Source organism: Gobio gobio (assembly GCF_949357685.1).
Source record: "Gobio gobio genome assembly, chromosome: 11".
Taxonomy (NCBI): domain Eukaryota; kingdom Metazoa; phylum Chordata; class Actinopteri; order Cypriniformes; family Gobionidae; genus Gobio; species Gobio gobio.
In genome coordinates this window covers 9,730,480-9,750,257 of record NC_137104.1, presented here as the reverse complement: position 1 = coordinate 9,750,257, position 19,778 = coordinate 9,730,480, and the positions used below count along the sequence as shown (strand labels likewise).

The window sequence follows — 19,778 nt, the reverse complement described above, 5'->3', positions numbered from 1 at the left end:
TGGTGTGTGTTCAGAGATGCTCTTCTGCAGACCTCGGTTGTAACGACTGGTTATTTGAGTTAGTGTTGCCTTTCTATCAGCTCAAACCAGTCTGGCCATTCTCCTCTGACCTCTGGCAAGGCATCAACAAGGCATTTTTCATCCACTATTTTCCCTTTTTTGGACCATTCTCTGTAAACCCTAGAGATGGTTGTGCTTGAAAATCCCAGTAGATCAGCAGTTTCTGAAATACTCAGACCAGCCCGTCTGGCATCAACAACCATTCATGTTAAAAGTCACTTAAATCACTTTTCTTCCCCATTCTGATGCTCAGTTTGAACTTCAGGGGATCATCTTGACCATGTCTAAATGCTTTGAGTTGATGCCTGTGATTGGCTGATCAGATATTTGCGTTAACAAGCAGTTGAACAGGTACCTAATAAAGTGGCCAGGGAGTGTATGAATAAGCCAGACATCACTTTTGGCAACGTTTGCATATATATAGACAGTAGTGGCCAAAAATTATGTCCGGCTGAGGGAAATTAACCTCTTCAACCAAATTTGCATATTATGTTGCTCTTGGAGTCAATTGTTTTATTAGTGAAAATGCAATGAAACATGCCAAATTGTGCAACATAATTTTTGGCCAGGCTGTCATACAAAGAATACATGAACACACGCAAAAACAAGAGAACCAACGAAATATGAATAACTTTTTCCTGTGAGCTTTTTGTTTTGCATTTTAAGTCAAATAAAACCTAGTTGTAGTTTGCCTTTATTTTGTCAGATAAATACCTGTCAAATTTAGTGTTTTGTTCTTCACTCAAATTTAGATTTTTAAAAATATAAAATATCTCTATAACCATTTTGATGGTTTAATCGAACTTGCAGGGTCATTAAATACAGGTGACAAAATGGGTCATGACACTAAAATAATGCATTAGACAACATAAACATGTAACACAAAACACAGCAAATGTACATATCTGCAAAAATAAATATTATTTACCTTAATTTGTCATTCCCTAAAGAAACAATGCTATTTATAACCCATAGTAAAATTGCATGCAATGTCCTGTTAAATTGCTGTACATTTTCACTGTATTTATATAGTGAAAGTATTAATAAACAATTTTACTGTAGCATTTTTGCATATAAACCGCACATTTTGCACAGCAAGAGTGAGATCTCACCTTACCAATCCGCAATGCAAAAGTTTTCTTTTCAACAACCTGTTGAAGAAAACCAAAGATTCAAGAAGTGCAAATGTACAGTATGCATTATTTAGAAGAGATAATCTGTTGCCCCACTAATGTGGATTTTTGCAGATCCACAAAGTTTCTATTAGATGCATCCAATAACCTTTCCGCGTCTCGGCTCTTTCCCCCGCGGTGATCCCGTTTTGACACCGAGACAAAAACAAAAAAGCAGTATGAATGGTGAAGGAGAGAGCAGGCAGGGAGAAAGCAAGAGGAGGCGGTTAGTCTTTGTAGTCGGTGAGGAATGCGGAAACGCTCCTGCTCTGTGTCAAACTGCTCTGAAGGGGGTCAAGGCACATTCAGCCAGCGTGGGAAAGCGAGGAGGAGACCGAGCACACACACACGCTGCATATTCCTGCATAGATGGGAAAAACATAAAGGGGGAAGGACGGCCGCGGCAGATCGATGAAAATCAGTCTCTTTTTGATCCGTTGTGCTTTCTCAAAGGAACTGATCAGACGTTCTTTCTCTTGATCTGCAGTTGCAGTGGTGTATGTGGTACTGCTGGGATGGGGCTTAGCGCGTGCACCATCCGACTACCTGTGTGGCCCTTTGCGCGGACACTGCACGAGCTGTGATGCGTGTGGAGACGCTGGGAAAGTTACTGAAGTTTATGAATGACGCGACTCTCCGGGCGGAATACAGGCTAACAAACGGGGTAACTATACTGGGCAAACTCTCATTCACTTGTGTTACTCGTATTTTTGTGGGTTCGTTGCGCGTTGGTACGTCTGGGGATCTGCATGCAAGCTAGATGCTTTATTAGGAAGCAAAAGTATGCGCTTTCAAGCGTTTATTGATATGCACAGCTAAACAATGCAATCAGTAGACAACCACGTGCTCGAGGCTGTGGCACAAAGAAGAGCAGGACTTGTCATTAGAAAACTTAAGTCGTTTATGTTTTATTGGCAATATGCGCACGTGCTAGATTCAAATCTTGAGTCAATCACTACTGTACAGAAACGGCAGTACAGTTGACTCAAAGGTTAACGAGTAATTCTGTTAGTGACGTGAAGTTATTAAAAAAAAAATTAAAAATGCAAATCGGGAATTGGATAGATTTTTCACCGTTTTCAACTTTTGAATTAAACGGTGTGGTGATTATTTAAAAATGTTTATTTATATACATGTGATTTGTATATTTTAAATGTTTTATATATAAATATATATATATATATTTGTATATATATATTTGTATTTATTTATTTTACAAATATGTATATTTGTGGGGCCTGAAATAAAAAGTCTGTCAGGGTGGTGTAACTGCTGGGACAAAATCTTATTAAAAGACAACAATTTAACTTTTTTTTTTTTTTTTTTTTTTTTTTCAACTATTTATTTATGTTATTTATATATTTGAAATTGTGATTTAAAGTAGATTTATTCATCAAAATTAAAATAAAAACTATGTCAATGTGGTCTAACCAGCATGCAGGAAGCCATTTTGTTGTCATGTGACATCAGAAACTATTAAACAGGAAATGATGTTACAGTGAGGTCTTCTGTAGACCCGCATAACTGTGTCAAGGTAATATCATATAAATATCAAATTGACTTTTTAATAAAAAAAGCAGGTTTTGTTCAAGTCATTGAGTAACCGTTACACATTCTTGACTCGAAAAACATTTGTGGGAAAAAAATAACACTTGAAAAATAGAACACTTTGAAAACAATGATTAAGTTGTATATAATCACATATATTCAAGCTGCAAATTGCCTTTATGTTTTTGCTTGATGGTTACACCACTTGACACGTGTGATTATCTTAAGATTCTTAGTAGCCTTTGGTATAAAATGTGTGAAACCAGTTCAAATTCCTTTTTTGTATTCACGTTAGACCCTTTTCTCTTTTATATCACTGGGCACATCAATATTCACCCATATTCTTTATTAGCCTACTGTGGACTCCAGATGTTGAGATATTAACTGGACTTTCCTTCACATTTGGCTATAAAAGCGGCTACGCTAGCTTTGTGTGTGTTGTATTTATGGTTTAAGATCCATATCTGTTATCTTCAGTGCGTAGATAAGATTTGATTTAACTCTGATCACATTGGTGTTTACCTCTGCCTCCTTTTGTGCTCGCGCTCTACAGGCAGTGCACGTGCCAGCGCCGCTCTCCCAATAATGCCTTTGTGAAATATCCGCGCGCTCGTCACATTTCGGGATTCCCCGCAGTACCTCGCCGTGTGAAAAAATGGACAAAGAGAGCTTAACCCAACAATATGAGCCGGTGGCTGAGATCGGCGAAGGTGCATACGGAAAGGTGTACAAAGCACGGGATTTGAAGAACGGGGGCCGCTTTGTAGCCCTGAAAAGAGTTCGGGTGCAGACCGAGGAAGAGGGAATGCCGCTGTCAACTATCCGCGAGGTGGCGGTGCTGAGGCAGCTGGAGTCCTTTGAGCATCCCAATGTGGTCAGGTAAGAAAAAAGGGGAGCAGGGGGGTCCAGCTTTGTTTTGTTTGTAGATGAAAACTTCACATACTTCCTCTTGTAATATGTGTTTCCTGCTAGGGTGTAGGTTTGTTTGAAAGTTGGACATATTGTTGCAAGGAGACAAACCCTGATATTATATACAGTATATGTTTTAAACAAACCGGGGATTAAAGAACTGAGGCAGAGGGCATCGAGCGCATCCATAATGTTGCTAAGCGTGGTGTTATAATGAAAAAACATCATTCCTCATATCAGAGGTTTCATTTCCTCCACCTTTTTCTGCCCCACAATATTAAATATGATTGCTGACTTATCCTTTTCATGATATCGGAGGTTATTTCACTCAATATCCTATTCCTGCCAGTTGCAGGTTTGTTTTATGAAATATTACAGTATTCATTATAAATTATTCATCTGTACACACACATCATTATTTCTTTAAAATTCCTGTGTCCTCATAATCTTTCATCAAAATAACGTCCCCTCCCACCTGGAATTACATCTCTGATGACGTGTTCATCGGCGTGAGGGCGGGACAACCTGTCACTCACATGACATCAGCAATAGAATTTAATCTGGCTAGCGCCATATTTAAGTTCTGACAGGAGTGAAAATAACACTACATTTAGTAGTGTTGTTTAGCAACATACATTTTTCAGCTGATGAAATGTCAAAACTCCAGTTTTGGAAGTTGTGAAAATTGTGATCTAGGACCTTTACCATTGTAAAGACGGCAAGTTCATCCCTCTCAGCCTCGTTTTCATCAAAATGGCATCTAACCAAACTACAACGATCCAATCAATCCCCAATGGACAAAATCAAATCCCGTCCTACATCTTTTCTTGTTCGTTTCCCTCAGATATACGTCACAGTAGGGAAGAAACGACTATTGCAACTTCCGTATTTTATGCCGACTTTAAATACTGTCACTCATGTCAACGGGAGATAGGGGAGATAGGGTGGCAGCTGTCACACGTTCCTATCCATAAAGCGCTTTGGCGGACTGATCTCTAGTGCGTGTATGCATTTCACACACACTATTTCCTGTCGCGTCATTTTGCCCTCATCGACCCATGTTCAAGGGAGATCCCCTAAGAACTTCAAGGTTTTTTCCAATTAAACTGCATAAATTTGGTGGATTCAACTATTTTGTTGTGGAGCAATACACCCACTGGGTTTTTTCAGGTACTGAAATAGCTCAAGTGTGGTTAACTTGTAATTAAATTAGTAATATATCGAATTATCAGCCCATTTGAGATTACTGGCATTGGATTATAGTCATGTTAACTCAGCCAATTAAGACCAATGAGTAGTTTTCAGAATTTTATATTGAATTTTGAGAAAATATGGCGCATGTTTCGTGTTACTTTAATTTGAGCGTTTCTGCAAGTATTTTGCAATAGTATCAGCATTGGCCCCTGATGTAACCATATCTTTCAATCACTAGCCATGATGATAAAATGAGTCAATGAGTAAACATCTCTGCAAATAAAGCAATAAGCCACAAGAAGTTTACAGTGAATTTATTTTATTGTTCACACCACCTTAGCTGTTATAAATTCACTGTAAACCACGGCTTCACAGGGCCTATTGCTTATATAAAACTGTTTCCACACAATACAAATATTAAAGCCCAAAATATGTATCAATGCAACTTTTATGAAGTAAAATCACTAGAAGCCTTCCTTCTGCTGGAAAAAAATAGTCCCTGACCATGCACGGCAACAAAAGTTACATTATTAGCCCATTAGATAATGGCAAAGATGGTCTTTGAGTTGATCGGTCAGTAGCGAAGACTTTTATATTAGACTGAAACTGGAGCAAATCACAACTGACAAAGTGTCAGTGTCAGGACACAGGAAAACCCCTTAACTGTTAAAAGGACAAGATATCGCAGTGCACATTCAAACTGATTTTTCTTTATGAACATAGGACTGACCTGAAGGAAAGTGCTATATATAAATGCAGGTAATACACCCGCTCACTCGATCTCTCTCTCTCACAATACTCTACATAATACAGTAAGTTTCAATGAACAATATCAATGAGAACAAACATTTGTTTACATTGCTAAGGGTGTTGTGTAGTGATACACGGAACCGTTGGGTGAAGCGGTCATAGCCGTGTTTTATCGGGAATAAAACACAGCTATTGACCAATCAGAATCAAGGACTGGAAGTAACCGTTTTATAAAAGATCATCTAGTCAACCAAAACATTTAGGTTGAGGATGTCTTCAAGGAACAGCTATGCGGGTCCCATTGTTTTGATAATTAGGTTGTCAAATGCAAATGGTACCATTGACGCATACACCTCTCTGACAATTCACCTTTCCTGGTCAACTGAAACGATATCCATTGTTGACCTTTATGTGCAGATGTGAAACCATTGATGCGCAAATATCTGTGAGCAGTCGGCCGTCTTTCTCAAAAGTGAATAGATGCATTTTAATTCCTCATTGTCTGTGTCTGGCATCAAGGTCGTTTTGTATTGTTTTGGTAATGTGTGTTGATTTTGTTTAGCCTGGTAGCTTATGAATGTCAAAATGTGTAGGTGGAAAATCACAGCCGTCTCTATCAGGGGAGCTCTTGCAGCTAATGGATTGATGGCTCGGTTTGAAGGGCTTATCTGCTTCATTCAATTGATGACAGAACTCACGTCATTGGCTGGCCTAACTCAAGGCCTTAACCTTGCCATGGAGCATTGCGCACTAAAAGCTGCTGAACATGTGCACTTCATTCTTTTGACTAGACCAGACAAGGTCTGGATCGCAAATGTACATTTTGGTGGTTTGTAATTTGTCCATAGATGCAGATGGATCTTTTTAATATTGTTTGTCAGTTTGTTTTCCCCCTTTGTACACTGTAAACCCTAATGCTCAAAATAATTAAAGGGGTGATCTAATGCTTTTTCATGCATTCTGACTTATTTACACTGTCTCATGGTAAACATGGCCTCAGTTTCAGTTGGTTGATGACGGCGTATTTCTGTGCCAAATACAGTCCTTCAGGATTCGAACAAGTTTCGGAAAGTTTTTATCGAGTATGATGTATGACATCATAAAGGGCAGAATTCCTTGAATGGGCACTTTTCCCGGATGAGCACATGTGCACGTCAACCAGAGCGAGAGCAAGAGCGCGTCCATCAACAAGCTTTGTTCTGGTTACAGAAGCCGTCGTCAGCGCAGTCATTTTGTGTTTAGACCACGAAATCAACAATGTGTCTTAAAGGTCCTGTTCTTCGTGATCCCATTTTTCAAACTTTAGTTAGTGTGTAATGTTGCTGTTAGAGCATAAATAATACCTGTAAAATTATAAAGCTCAAAGTTCAATGCCAAGCGAGATATTATATTTAACAGAAGTTCCCTTTCAAAGCCTACAGTGAACAGCCGGTTTGGACTACATCCTGGTACATCCCGCTTTAATTACGTCAGTAGAACAGTTTGTTGACTAACCTCCGCCCACAATAATACGCGAAAAAGGGGGCGTGGTCTTGTTGCTCCCTCGTGGAGAAGAGGAAGTGTTCGGTTCGGTTCGGTTGCGTTTGTCGCCATGTCGTTCAGATGCTGTTATTTTAATCCCGGAGTCAAATCACCTTTGTTTGGCCTTCAGGGGCTGTAGTTTGAGCGCGTTCATCTCCCCGTTATGGTAAGAGGCGTGACCTTTCCGGCAACGTGCCCTAAGCTGCTGTCGAATCACAACACGGGAACCGCTGGCACAATCAAAACTCGTTACGTATTTCTGAAGGAGGGACTTCATAGAACAGGGAAATCATCAAGCCGTTTTGAGGACAGTGAAAACAGCAGTATACAGATAAGTAAATTGTGTGAAAAATACTGTGTTTTTTTTACACATGAAACATGAACACATGTTATATTGCACACTGTAAACACAATCAAAGCTTAAAAAAAACAAGAAGTGTGTTTTTGGTTGTGAGGGAAAGATGACCTTTTTCAGCTTCCCAGCTAACCCAGTGTTAAGGGAACAGTGGATGCAGTTTGATTTTTCCGGAGCAGCAACAGAGTTCTGCAAGTGTGTTTGTTTGTTCCCGGTCACGAGTCGAAACCGCAAGCGGTGAGTGAAACCGCATCAAATGTCTGTGTTTTGTTGGCAATCGGTGTGAAAGTGCATAGAAATGTAAACAACACAAACGTATAGTGAAACGAAATTTATCCAGGGAGAATGCGATGATGTATTGTGTGTGTGTGTGTGTGCATATGCTTGTGACTCTTTAGCTCCGCCCACTGTACGCCTGCACAAGCGTGGCTGTTTTCAGAAAGAATTGGTACTGCACATCTGTCTTTTAGAAATATGATAAAATTAAAGACTCTTCTGAGATTTGAAGGATTCAATACTACTCTACAGGTACTCGAGATTAACATGAGATTGATTGAAACTGTGAGTACCTTTTAATTGGTTTGAGTAGAGCCAATTCAAATTAGTTAAAACTAATTCAATTTCATGAGTATTTAAAACTTTCTTTTTTGAGTTCACAAAACTGACACATTTTAAGTAATCTGTTTTGAGTTTTATGGAGTTGTTTCTTTTCATTTAGACAAACTTAAATTTGCTGAAACTGTGCTTGGATTTCTATTTCCCAGCATGCTTTGTCATGACACACAAAAGGGAGAATAAATGTTAAAATTGTGTTGTATTATGTTAACTGGGAGATTTAGTAGTGGCTCCACCTATTTTTATGCTCATTTTGGAATATCACATAAAAAACATTGGATGGAAACGCAAAGATGCATACGTTCTAAAAATGTGCATAAAATCGTATGCGTATTTTCTAATTCAATAAGACATGGGCATAAACTACGATGCCAATACCAACTTGTTCTTTTTAATTTAGACTAACTTAAATTTAACTGAAACTGGGCTGGGATTTCTATTTCCCAGCATGCTTTGTCATGACACTCAAAAGGGAGAGTAAATGCAAAAAGGATGTGTTATATAATGTTAACTGGGAGATTTAGTAGTGTTTAGTAAGTGTTATGCTAGTTTAGAAGCGTTTCTGTTATGTTGGGGTGTTTTGGGGGGAGGGGTGATGAGTGGAGCATAAACTTAGTTTGACAACTGATTAAGTGTTCTATATTGCTGTACTCATTCAACAAGTGCTAATGCTATCAAAAATTTGTATTGCCAATTAGCAAGGTAGCATTTATTCAATTCGCCACTTAAAGCTAACCAGGCTTCCACTACAAAAAATATTTAAGTTGATTATTTTAAGTTAAACGGGGTGATGAATTGAGAAATCAACTGTCCTTTGAGCCTTTGGTATATAAAAGTTCATCGTGATATAAGAATAACCTCTGAGTTTCAGAGCTGAAAACTTCCTTGTTAGTCAAAGAAAAGCTTTTATTGACACCAGGCCCAGAAAACAAGAGATATCAGAATATGTCGACCACTGACGTCATAGAATGCAGAAGCGCCGCCTCAAGCCCGCCCACCGACTCGTCGAGCTAAACGGGTCGCGCTACTGAGCAATAAACATACTGGTTCCAGCTCACGTGCGCAAAACATTGCATGTTTGTTCGCTTCATTTCACTGCAGAATCGATTGTAAACAAGATACAGGTCGACACTGGATTTGCAGACATATTGAGATTAAAACACAATGCTGTGCCTTCTATATTGGATCCGACAGGAATGGTGCAACACACACTTATGTGAGTAAAACATGTTTTTTTATATGTGTTAGTATTGCATTGTTACAGATCGTTTAATATCTATTGATTACATACCTTAGCACGCGGTCACAGGCTGGAGTTGTTGTTATTGGTTCATTCGTGATCAGATTCGAATTTGTAACGCCTGGGCTCGCAACAGCCCAACGTCCCGGGGCTATGTGTTTTTCAGACGGGCTTCCAAAACGTATCACCGGCCTGGCGACGGGCTATCCTAAATAGTGAAATAACATTCTGCGTGTGTGTTGTGTACACGGTTTGCGATTATATTCACTGATCGGGTCGGCCAAGTAATACAAAAATAACATTCCAATCAATCGCGGGTGGATGATAAATCATTGTGTTTGTTTGAAAAATACATTTTGCAAGCCCTGTGAGCGTTTCCCCAGACGTACTGAGGGGAGCTGAAGCTCATTAAATATGCAAATATTATCCAATCCTAGCCGTGGGCGTTTACTTCCAAGTCTTCAGTGCGGCACGACCATCAAATCCGAGCGTTTCTTTAGAGAAAGTAGCCTATTACTTATTCATTATGATGTTTTGAATGTAAAAACCACGCAAACGTCATAAGTTGACCTCAGACAACAGACAATATACATTTTTTTTAAAGCCAGTTCATGACCCCTTTAAATGTAGGAAGTTAAGAGCAATTAAAATGTATGAGTACAAAATAAAAATATGCAAGTTCTGCTTACTTAAACTTTAAACGTCTTAAAAAAAATTAACTGGTGACCTCTTTTTTTAATTTTATTTTCGTTTTGCCAACTTTTCGAGTTTACAGTGTATCAACAAGTGCATGAACTCCACAATTTTGTCAAAAACTTGATGAACATGTTCTCCAGGAGGATTCGAAATGATCCAAAGAGCATCTTGAGGTTCAGTGGAAGATTGATTATTGTCATAAATTAGTATATCTGATTAGTGGCCTCGAAAAAGTGCAGAATCTGAAGTGTTTCTCATCCACTTAAAACCGTTCTTTCAGTGGGGTTCCAGACTTTTGGACCCCAATGCATTTTTGAGTAGCGGAGAAGAGAATGCAAGAAACCTGTTTCAAATGAAATGCTAAACAGTATTAACGGATGTAGGGACTCCTATAGGGCCGTGTGTTTGGAACGCTGTGAAAGTGCAGGCAACCTCTCGATGCTTATAATGAGAATATTATTCATGCCATATGTTTTGTTGGTTAAGAGGCTTCATTGTGGAGGCACAATCTGGATTCCAGCAGAAGCTTTTCCTGGAGAACTTCAGTTTATGATGTCATGGGATCGGGTAACTTGCCATGAAAGAATCTTTTCGTGGATTATGGATATTTGACTTTGTCTTTCACTAAAAGTCAGGGATAATTCATTATCTTTGCGAATGATGTCAGGCAATTAGAGAACTCCTCCCCTTGTGTCAAATATCTTATCTTGTGATAAAGCATACATCCATGTCCTTGTTGTCATTTTTGGGTTTTGGCCCTGTTGCAATGAAATGAGGTCTTGCCAATGTCAGCTTGAGGACAGTGTCAGCTTGTCATTTTTAGAGGGTTTCGGCTCTGTTAAACTCTTCATTGCTGTAAAATGTACACACTTGTCACATCATTGACACAAGGAGTGAAAATCGTTTGTGCAAAGATCCTAGCAGCACTGCAGAACAAGGAATGTGACATTTAATTAACTACAATAATAGAAAAAAGAAATGCACTATACTTACAATAATTCATTCATATTTATCATATGACCTTGTCCAAATGTATACTTTAAACAGCTTTTAATGGAAGTGTTCTTGATTATGCCTTTCCTAGGTTGTTTGACGTATGCACAGTTTCCAGGACTGACCGGGAAACCAAACTAACTTTGGTCTTTGAACACGTGGACCAAGATTTAACCACATATTTGGAGAAAGCACCTGATCCAGGAGTGCCACCTGAAACCATAAAGGTACCTTCACACCAGCAGGCTCATCTCCGCACTTAGGATCAGGCAGAAAAACTGCTGTAACCTGATGCTTTTAGCCCAGAACTGTAATCAAAATCAACCATTTTCTTTTTAATGCACATATTTAAAATAAATCCTGGTTTTGTTGCACACGATTCATAATTATTTGAATCCCTCTTTTTAACTCCTCTCAACCACATTCTATATGTCAACTGTGATGGATTAAATCATGTCCTCTTACATTTTACTATTCCGTATTAAATAAGTCTGATTACGGAACTAAACACATTAGCTATTTTTCCATCCACCTATTTGTATGCACATTTTGGGATATCGCATAAAAAAAAATATTGGATGGAAACGCAAAGATATGCGTACATTCTTAAAATGTGCATAAAAACGTGTGCATTTTCTTTTCTTTTTTCGATAAGACATGGATGAAAATACATTTACGATCACTGAATGTGATTTGGATAATTGGACTAACCAGCGGACCAGTTTCATTGCACAGCATCTTAAATGTTGGTTTGATCATTCTGAAGTGCCTGAGCCAAAGTCTGTCATGAGAATGATTTGGTGTAGTGATCTCCCTGAAGTGTCTCTCATGATTGCATTCCCAAACACCAGGCATCCGAACGGAAGATAACATGACTGCGCTTATTGCATTTCGTCTGCTCGTTCTGAGGGGCATGTCATTTATGATAGAGGAAAAAAGAGCCACAGCGGCTTCCCCGATTACAGCAACTTCTATTTTTATTGCAGATATTTTACATCAATTTCCAAGGAAATGCTGGTTTTGTTCTCTTGAACACATGGGTGGAGACGCTGCTTTATTCGCAAACGTTTTATGCGATTTTCCAATTTTGCACAAAAGTTAAATTCACAACTTTAACATAGCTATTGACCTTAAAGTGATAGTTCACCCAAAAATGAAAATTCTGTCATTAATTACTCGCCCTCATGTCGTTCCAAACACGTAAGACTTTTCGTTCATCTCCAGGAACACAAATTAAGATATTTTTGGTGAAATTTCAGAGCTTTCTGTCCCTACATTGACAGCTACCTAACTACCAAGCAAACATGCTTGAGCTTCTGTACCCCGTAACTGATGTGTGGGCTGATGAATGTTTATATGTGAATAAAAGCCTAAACTAAATGTTCATAAAAATAGATATCGTGTCTCTTCAGAAAATTTAGACTAAACCGCTCAATTCGTATGGATTAGTTTTACGATCTATTTATGAACTTTTTGAAGCGTTAAAGTGGTAGTTGTGTAGCTGTCAATGGAGGGACCGAAAACTCTGATTTCATCAAAAAGAGCTTCATTTGTAGACTGTTTAAACCCAGCCCGATCTGCTGGCGATTTGATTTCGCCCTGCAGTTCAGGCTGGAATCCTGTAAATTTTTCTATCCTGCTTCTGTTACAAATCCGCTGGGATTAATCGCAAACTTCAAAATTGCAAAAGCTAATCCACCTGGCCCGCTATTGGCGGGTTTAACACAATGACGGATAGAGAAGTGTCGGCAAGCACATGTTTTTTTTTTTTGCACAACCTGCAGAAATCGCTCTAATCCATTGCTGCTTCTACAAACCGCTGATCAATTCTACAAACCAACACGTTTGACGCGTTTCCTGCCTGGAGTTTTCGTGTCGCGCTGCAAAGTTCGTCACCCGGATCGTTGGTCATTTGAACTATGCCCATTGATCACGCCTCTTGTTCAGTAAAAATACAGAGCAGACTCCCCAGACTAATGTTCAATCTTAACAGATTGAGCTTGGTCTGGTGATACCAGACAACTTCATTTGTGTTCCAAAGATGAACGAAAAGTCTTACGGGTTTGGAATAACATGATGAAAGTAATTAATGAAAGAATTATCATTTTTGGGCGAACGATCCCTTTAAGCTGTGAATAAAAAGAATGAGCTACAAAGTGAGGGCAACTTGAATTTAAAAGCTGCATTAATGAACTAGTGTTCCATTCTCTGTATCCTCTTCAAACAGTGGTTTTATAAAAAAATAATAATGAGGACATTTTTTTTTATTTGTACTTTTGAGGCCTGTGAGCAAAAAATTAGTGTTTTGGTCTTCTAAGTCAGCAGATGAAGGTTGGAGCTCCCTCAGATCACAGAGTCTTGTCCTTTTGATGGGCAGTGCATGTGGTGGATGGGCTTCTAATTAAAGGGCTGGGTGCCTGTGTGCCTCTATTTTCATTCAGCTCTGGCTTTCACCAAAGATTGGCCAGAGGAATGTTCCTTCAGTGCATGTGTGCATGCAAAGGTTTTGTGTAAGTATGTATGTCTTTCACTGGAATAAACCTGTGGACTGCAAGGGGCTTCCTTAAGTCATTCAGGCCAGATATCGTTTTCCTTGGTCTCGAAATAATCCTGCTGCGTGTCAGTGTCCTCTTACATTCATCCGGAAAGGTTTGAGCGGAAACGTTGGATTTTTTTTGTCCTGATCATCTACGCTCCTGCAATCTATTTAGACTTTTTCCCACATGGTAGTTTTACAAATCCATTCATCATATTTCGCTCCCTCTCCCCCTAGGACATCTTACATTGAGTGCTGGAACGAACCGTATCTCTCTCTTTGTCATTTGTGCCAAATTGAAATAGAAACAGAAGCTATGAAACATTTGAAAAGTTAAAAAGTGACACCTAAGGGGTTTCCTTTGCAAGTTTTGTGTATCGGTTAGGAAGGATCGTGTATCGAGAGGGACTTTTGAACATTTGAGTCTTGGTTTGAGTCTCTGGTTTGCATGCTAGAGATAAATGTGTGGTTTTTTTTTGTATTTTCCCCAGTGACTATCTGTTATATATGAATTTTTTATAGCGAAAAACGTTTGACTTTTTAAAAAAAATTATAACTTTATTTACATAAGTTTGGGGGCAGTACATTTTTTCTATTAATCAAAGAATCCAAAATAGTATAATCTCTGCAAAAATATTAGGCTTCACAACATTCATAAAAATAATAATAATAAAATATTTCTAGAGCAGCAAATCATCACATTAAAATAATTTCTGAAGGATCATGTGACACTGAAGACTGGAGTAATGATGCTGAAAATTCAGCTTTGACATCACTGGAATAAATTACTTTTATAATATATTAAAATAGAAAAGTTATTTTAAAATTGTAATAATACTTCACAATTTTACAGCTTTTACTGTTTTTATAAAATAAAATAAATGCAGCCTCTGTGAGACTTCTTTCAATTATATAAAACGTTTATTAAAAAGATGTTTTTCCTCTCTCATGAATTTAAAATGAAATGGAAATATGGATGTTTTTTTTCTTTTTTTTATAATTAAGTAACCATTTATAGTTAATTTATGCTATACACGGGCTTCCAGAGCCTGAATATTTTAACCTAAGAGCTTGTGAATATGCATTAGTGAGATTTCATTTTGTCGGGCCACACAGACATCAGATAACTGACATCAGTTGCAGACTGTGCGGCCCTCCCAAAGATGCCCGGCAACCTTATTCACCACCCTCCTCGGGACACCAGATTGCAGAGGTCCCAGCCTCCACCCCATTCCAGCCCCCGAACTGCCCACTCCTGCCCCATTTCAGACCCACCGCATGCTAATTGATGAGAGAGGCCCCGGGAATCAAATGAGCTGGAAGGAGATCAAGCGGCTGGCCCTGCGTTGGGGAGTGCGGCTAGGCTCTCCGGCCCCGCGCCTTCCCGAAGCCTGTCTCTGGCCAATAAAGGAGAGCCTAATGAAGCATGGGGAAGGAATTACACTAACGCTAACTGGCAGATGTCCTGCATTGTGCCGGGGTACAATAAACAATATGGCTGCCTCTCATGAATTAGCATGAGAAAGGGGAGTGCCTTCTGGAAGCTCTGTTTTGACTGCTGGTTTTGGGGAGGTTTTTTTCCCCAATCGTTCCTCCTCTGCTTTATTTCCTCCCTTTTTCCGAGAAGAGGTACTTTAGGACAGGTGCTATCAAATCTTTCCTTTGTTTTCGATTCTGAATGCCTCTCAGCAAAGCCTGGTTATTTCAGGTTGGTAGCGTTGCTTTTTTAATTTAAGGCAATAATGTTTTGATTGTAAATCATGTAGCATGTTACAACAAAGAACCGTCTCCTGAAGAATCATCCACGTTCCACCTGTTAGGTTACTCCTTATGAGATTATAACGAGAGATTGGGTGACAGGTAAATCAAGCTTGCTTTTCCACTTAACTAAAGTGCTTTTCAAAGCAGATCACTCTAATAATAATAACCCTTAAATGAGGAATGTGCACCCACAGAATTCTCCAGAATTCAAACGGCCTTCATTTGCAAATGAGGCTTGTTCATACAAAGGTTTATTTAATGTTTGTCTTATGCTCACCAAGGCTGCATTTATTTGATCATAATACAGTAATATTGCGGGGAAAAAAATACAACAATTTAAAATAGCTGCTGTCTATTTTATTTTCAAATGTAATTTATTCCTGAGATGTCATTACTCCGTCTTCAGTGTCACATGATCCTCCAGAAATCCTTCTAATATGCTGATTTGCTGCTCAAAACAGTTATTCTATGCTTAATATCACAGTCTCTCTGCATCCTTGCTGAATAAAAGTATAACATTATTTGACCCCAAACATTTGAATAATAGTGCCTATTATATAATATTCCATTCAGCCACCAATTTATGCACTTAAATGACATAATCTGCAGATTTCCCTCCAGAAACAGTGCCGAAAATGCACACAGAGAGTTTGTCACACGTCCATAAACGGTTACTTAAGTATTTGGAGGAGTCGATATCAGTGTTGATCCTCGGGTCACGCTTCCGAGGTGCTTGTGTGCTTTTCCTTTTTCTTTTCACTTTTGTCTCAAGCAAAAGTGGGCCATTTTAGGCCAAGACCGAGGGGCTGGTAGGGGGTGATGCCGTTTTAGGAGCTCCCAGAATAACTGCCTGTGCCTGAAGGTCTGCGAGGTCATGGCTGGATGGGCATTCAGAAAGGCTCCTTGTTTATGCTGGCCGCCTGACTCTAACACACGCGCGCTCCCTAGTGCAGGCCCCCAGCGCACACATTGTGAGGACCTCCGTCCCCTTCCCCTCGCCCGGTCTGACTCGCGCCGTTTGCAGTTTTCTGCTTGAGTGTGCACCCCATTGTTTCAGTGGTTTTAATCACTCACCAGCTGGTTGGGGAATGAACAGTGCTGTGGGCTCAGATCCATGTCACTTGTGAGGTCTTGGCAGCGGGTTTCTCAGGGGTAGGCTGCCACCGCTTGATACCTTTGCTTTGGAACAAGTCAAGCAGCAACTGTGAGCAAATGCTCCCCGCTCGGCACTCCAACCCCACTTCTTTTTCTTAGACACAGACCCTTTTTTTTCTTATCTATTTGTCAGTTAGACCTTTCATGGCCATTATTGACAAATTCTACCAAAGGAAATGGCAGTTAGGTTGCTGTCTTTCCCCCACCTTCTCTTCAGTTTCAGTATCATGGTCTGATTTCATATTGGCAGAACGAGGCCATTCACAATTAGCTGTGATCCCGGGACAGCTGCAGGGAAGCAGAGGCCTACAGGGATGGAGACTTACGGCAGCGTGTCTTTCCTGCTCTGCGTCATGTTTGTTATCAACATCTGCCAAACTTGAACTTTTAAAGGGACATGCTCACTTTTTTTCCCCTCCACATTCATATATTCTTTTGAGCCCGTTTTCTTGATAGTAGTACTGTTCCATCTGTTTTGTACTGTTTGTTTTTTATCCACTTCAGGTTATTAAAATATATTTTGGAAAAATATATTTGGAATGGCTCAGGTCTTCTGGTCGTGTTTTGGCAGGATATGATGTACCAGCTGCTGCAGGGTCTGGATTTCCTCCACTCTCACCGTGTGGTTCATCGAGATCTTAAGCCTCAAAACATTCTAGTCACCAGTGGAGGACAGATCAAGCTGGCTGACTTTGGTCTGGCGCGGATCTACAGCTTTCAGATGGCTCTTACTTCTGTGGTGAGTAACGGCGTTGCACAAGTGTCTGCTATAGTGAATAGAGTAGTACTATTTGTTAAAAATGCTACACACACACGTTAACTATATTAGTTAGGACATTGCATAGACTTCCATTGATTTTATATCATGTTAATGATATTAGGTGATTATATCTATCACCTAACTCAACCCCTACCCCTAAACCTTCCCATCACAGAAACATATGCATTTTAACATTAACTAGTGAGGACCAGTAAAATGTCCAAACTAGTTGGTTGTCATAATGTTTCACTATATAAGTGAGGACATTTGTCCCTCACAAGTACAGACAGACAGACACACAAACAAACACAAACACACACACACACACACACACACACTTACGTATTGTATCATTTACTACTTTAATTTTATTTTAGTATTTTTATATATTAAAAAAACAACAACAACAAAAAAAAAATATATATATACCTGTGTGTGTGTGTGTGTGTGTGTGTGTGTGTGTGTGTGTGTGTGTGTGTGTGTGTGTGTGTGTGTGTGTGTGTGTGTGTGTATATATGTGTATATATATACATAACCCTATAGTAAGTACATGTAGTTAATTAATATTACTCAGTACTTATGTATATAAATAATAAAATATAACAAAAACATTTTTTTAATTCAGTATATATGACATTTTCTATGCAAGTATGCAACTTTCATAGAAAACATACCCAAAGTGTAAGTGTCATCTTTTTCCACTGTTTCATCCCTCCATTTTCATCCTTAACTCCCCTTTCACGTATGCAGATGACAAACAGCAAAAAATTTTCATTGTAATCTCTAGTACATTATTGACATCTTCAATGTATTTGATGTCCTCTTGGTAGCTTTAGGAGTGTGACGTGCCATCATACAGACAAATAGATCCCTTGAGACAGATATGGGTGATGTCCAATCAGATGTGGTAGCACTGAAAGGCCACCCATCAGACATGTGCGTGAAAGCGAGAGTATAATGTGTAAAGCGATCCCTGCAGAGGCTGTCCCATGCCTTTGGCCTCACAAAGTGGCCTAAGCTGAGATGAAATTGAGTCCCATCAATTCCCTCCTGTCACCCTTTGAAGTCACATTATCTTGAGGACGGCTTTGATGTCAAAAGATACACATAGGCTTTGAACAGACATTTTTTGCTTGGAGATCTTTTTTGAATACATTTTACATGGCTGATTTATCACATTCTTTAGTTTTGTCAATATGTTTGCAGCGAATATTGAATTCCTCCTATCTAATTATAGTCGTTACCATGGCTATATCACATGCTCAACGGGGTGCAAGAGTTTGCTACATTAACCCATTTTTTTCACATCTCATTCAGTCTGCGGATTCTGAATGACTGCCAGCGCCTTCTGTCAGTTGTGTGGTTTCGGTGGTTTTAGTTTCTGTGCAAAATAATGTTGTTTCAGTTCTTTAATAAGAGCCTGCTGGCTGTTAGATTGTTGGGCGGGTGACTCTCAGTGAGTTCACCTGGGAATCTACCACTAGAAAATATCCCCTTGTTTCACCCCACCCCAAACATACTGAGAAAAACCCCCCCAAAAAAACGGGCGATAGATAAGATGGGGATGCTTACAGTGAGCATGGGCTCTCTGGCTCTCCTGATTAATGTTCCTGTGCCTGGAATCCCCCTATCACCCGCCCTTCAAGCAGCTAAAAAAATCCATTTCCTCTCTCTTGGCAGTTACAGGAATGTCGTTATTGTGTATGCAAAAGCAGACATGCTGTTATGGCTTTTGGCTCCTCGTTCTATGACAACACTCAATGTTAGCTACTAGTTTGCCATGCTGACATAAACTGTACATTAGAAGACGTGAGAAGTGCTGAATGGACCAAACATGGTTGGCTGAGTCATAACTGCCCACCAGAACTCTTACGGAATTATGATGATTCAAAACAGACTGCCGTTCTCAATGCGAAGATGTTGAATCAGGCAGTTTATATGAAGTAAATGATATCTGTTTTGCATAAAGCATAAAGGAATATCCCCTTTGGGGGTTTTTTTGTGCAGTTTGTCACTTCTTGGCTAATATTATACCACGTGTATATTTCACAGTGCTTTACAGAATATTATAATGTACTTTTTATCATTGTTGTTAAAGATGTTAACTCTTTCCCCGCAAGCATTTTTGAAAAAAGTTGCCAGCCACCGCCAGCATTTTTGATCATTTTCACAAAATGTTCATGTTGTATGAATATGTAATATATCAAAAGAAAGAACAGATCCTCTGCTTTAAAACAAAAACGTGTTTTATTCTAGGTTCATGCATTCTTTATCTTTTTTAACACTTGAATGTGGGTACGTTTCGTTAAAAAAAAAGCAACATTTTGAGTAAAAAGCTGAGAAAAACACGATCCAGATCGGATTCAGAGAGATGAACAAAACACAGATGGAGTAGATGGAGTCCATCAACACCCCCAAAGCTCCAATGTCCTATAGCTCGTCCTGGATCAACATTTTATTCAGTAACATTAGGGGGTTTTGATTTACATGCTGTTGATGATCGTGTTAATTTT

General features: G+C 39.2%; 1 protein-coding gene across 1 annotated transcript in view; it reads left to right on the top strand.

Moving 5' to 3' along the window:
- The first annotated feature begins 1,552 nt into the window (after positions 1–1,552).
- Positions 1,553–19,778, top strand: part of cdk6 (cyclin dependent kinase 6) — a 62,536-nt gene continuing 44,310 nt past the window's right edge. The window contains exons 1-4 of the mRNA XM_079828845.1: positions 1,553–1,896; positions 3,334–3,659; positions 11,145–11,280; positions 17,077–17,244. Coding sequence (XP_079684971.1) covers positions 3,436–3,659; positions 11,145–11,280; positions 17,077–17,244 — 528 coding nt within the window. The 5' untranslated portion in view covers positions 1,553–1,896; positions 3,334–3,435. The remainder of the gene's footprint in view (positions 1,897–3,333; positions 3,660–11,144; positions 11,281–17,076; positions 17,245–19,778) is intronic.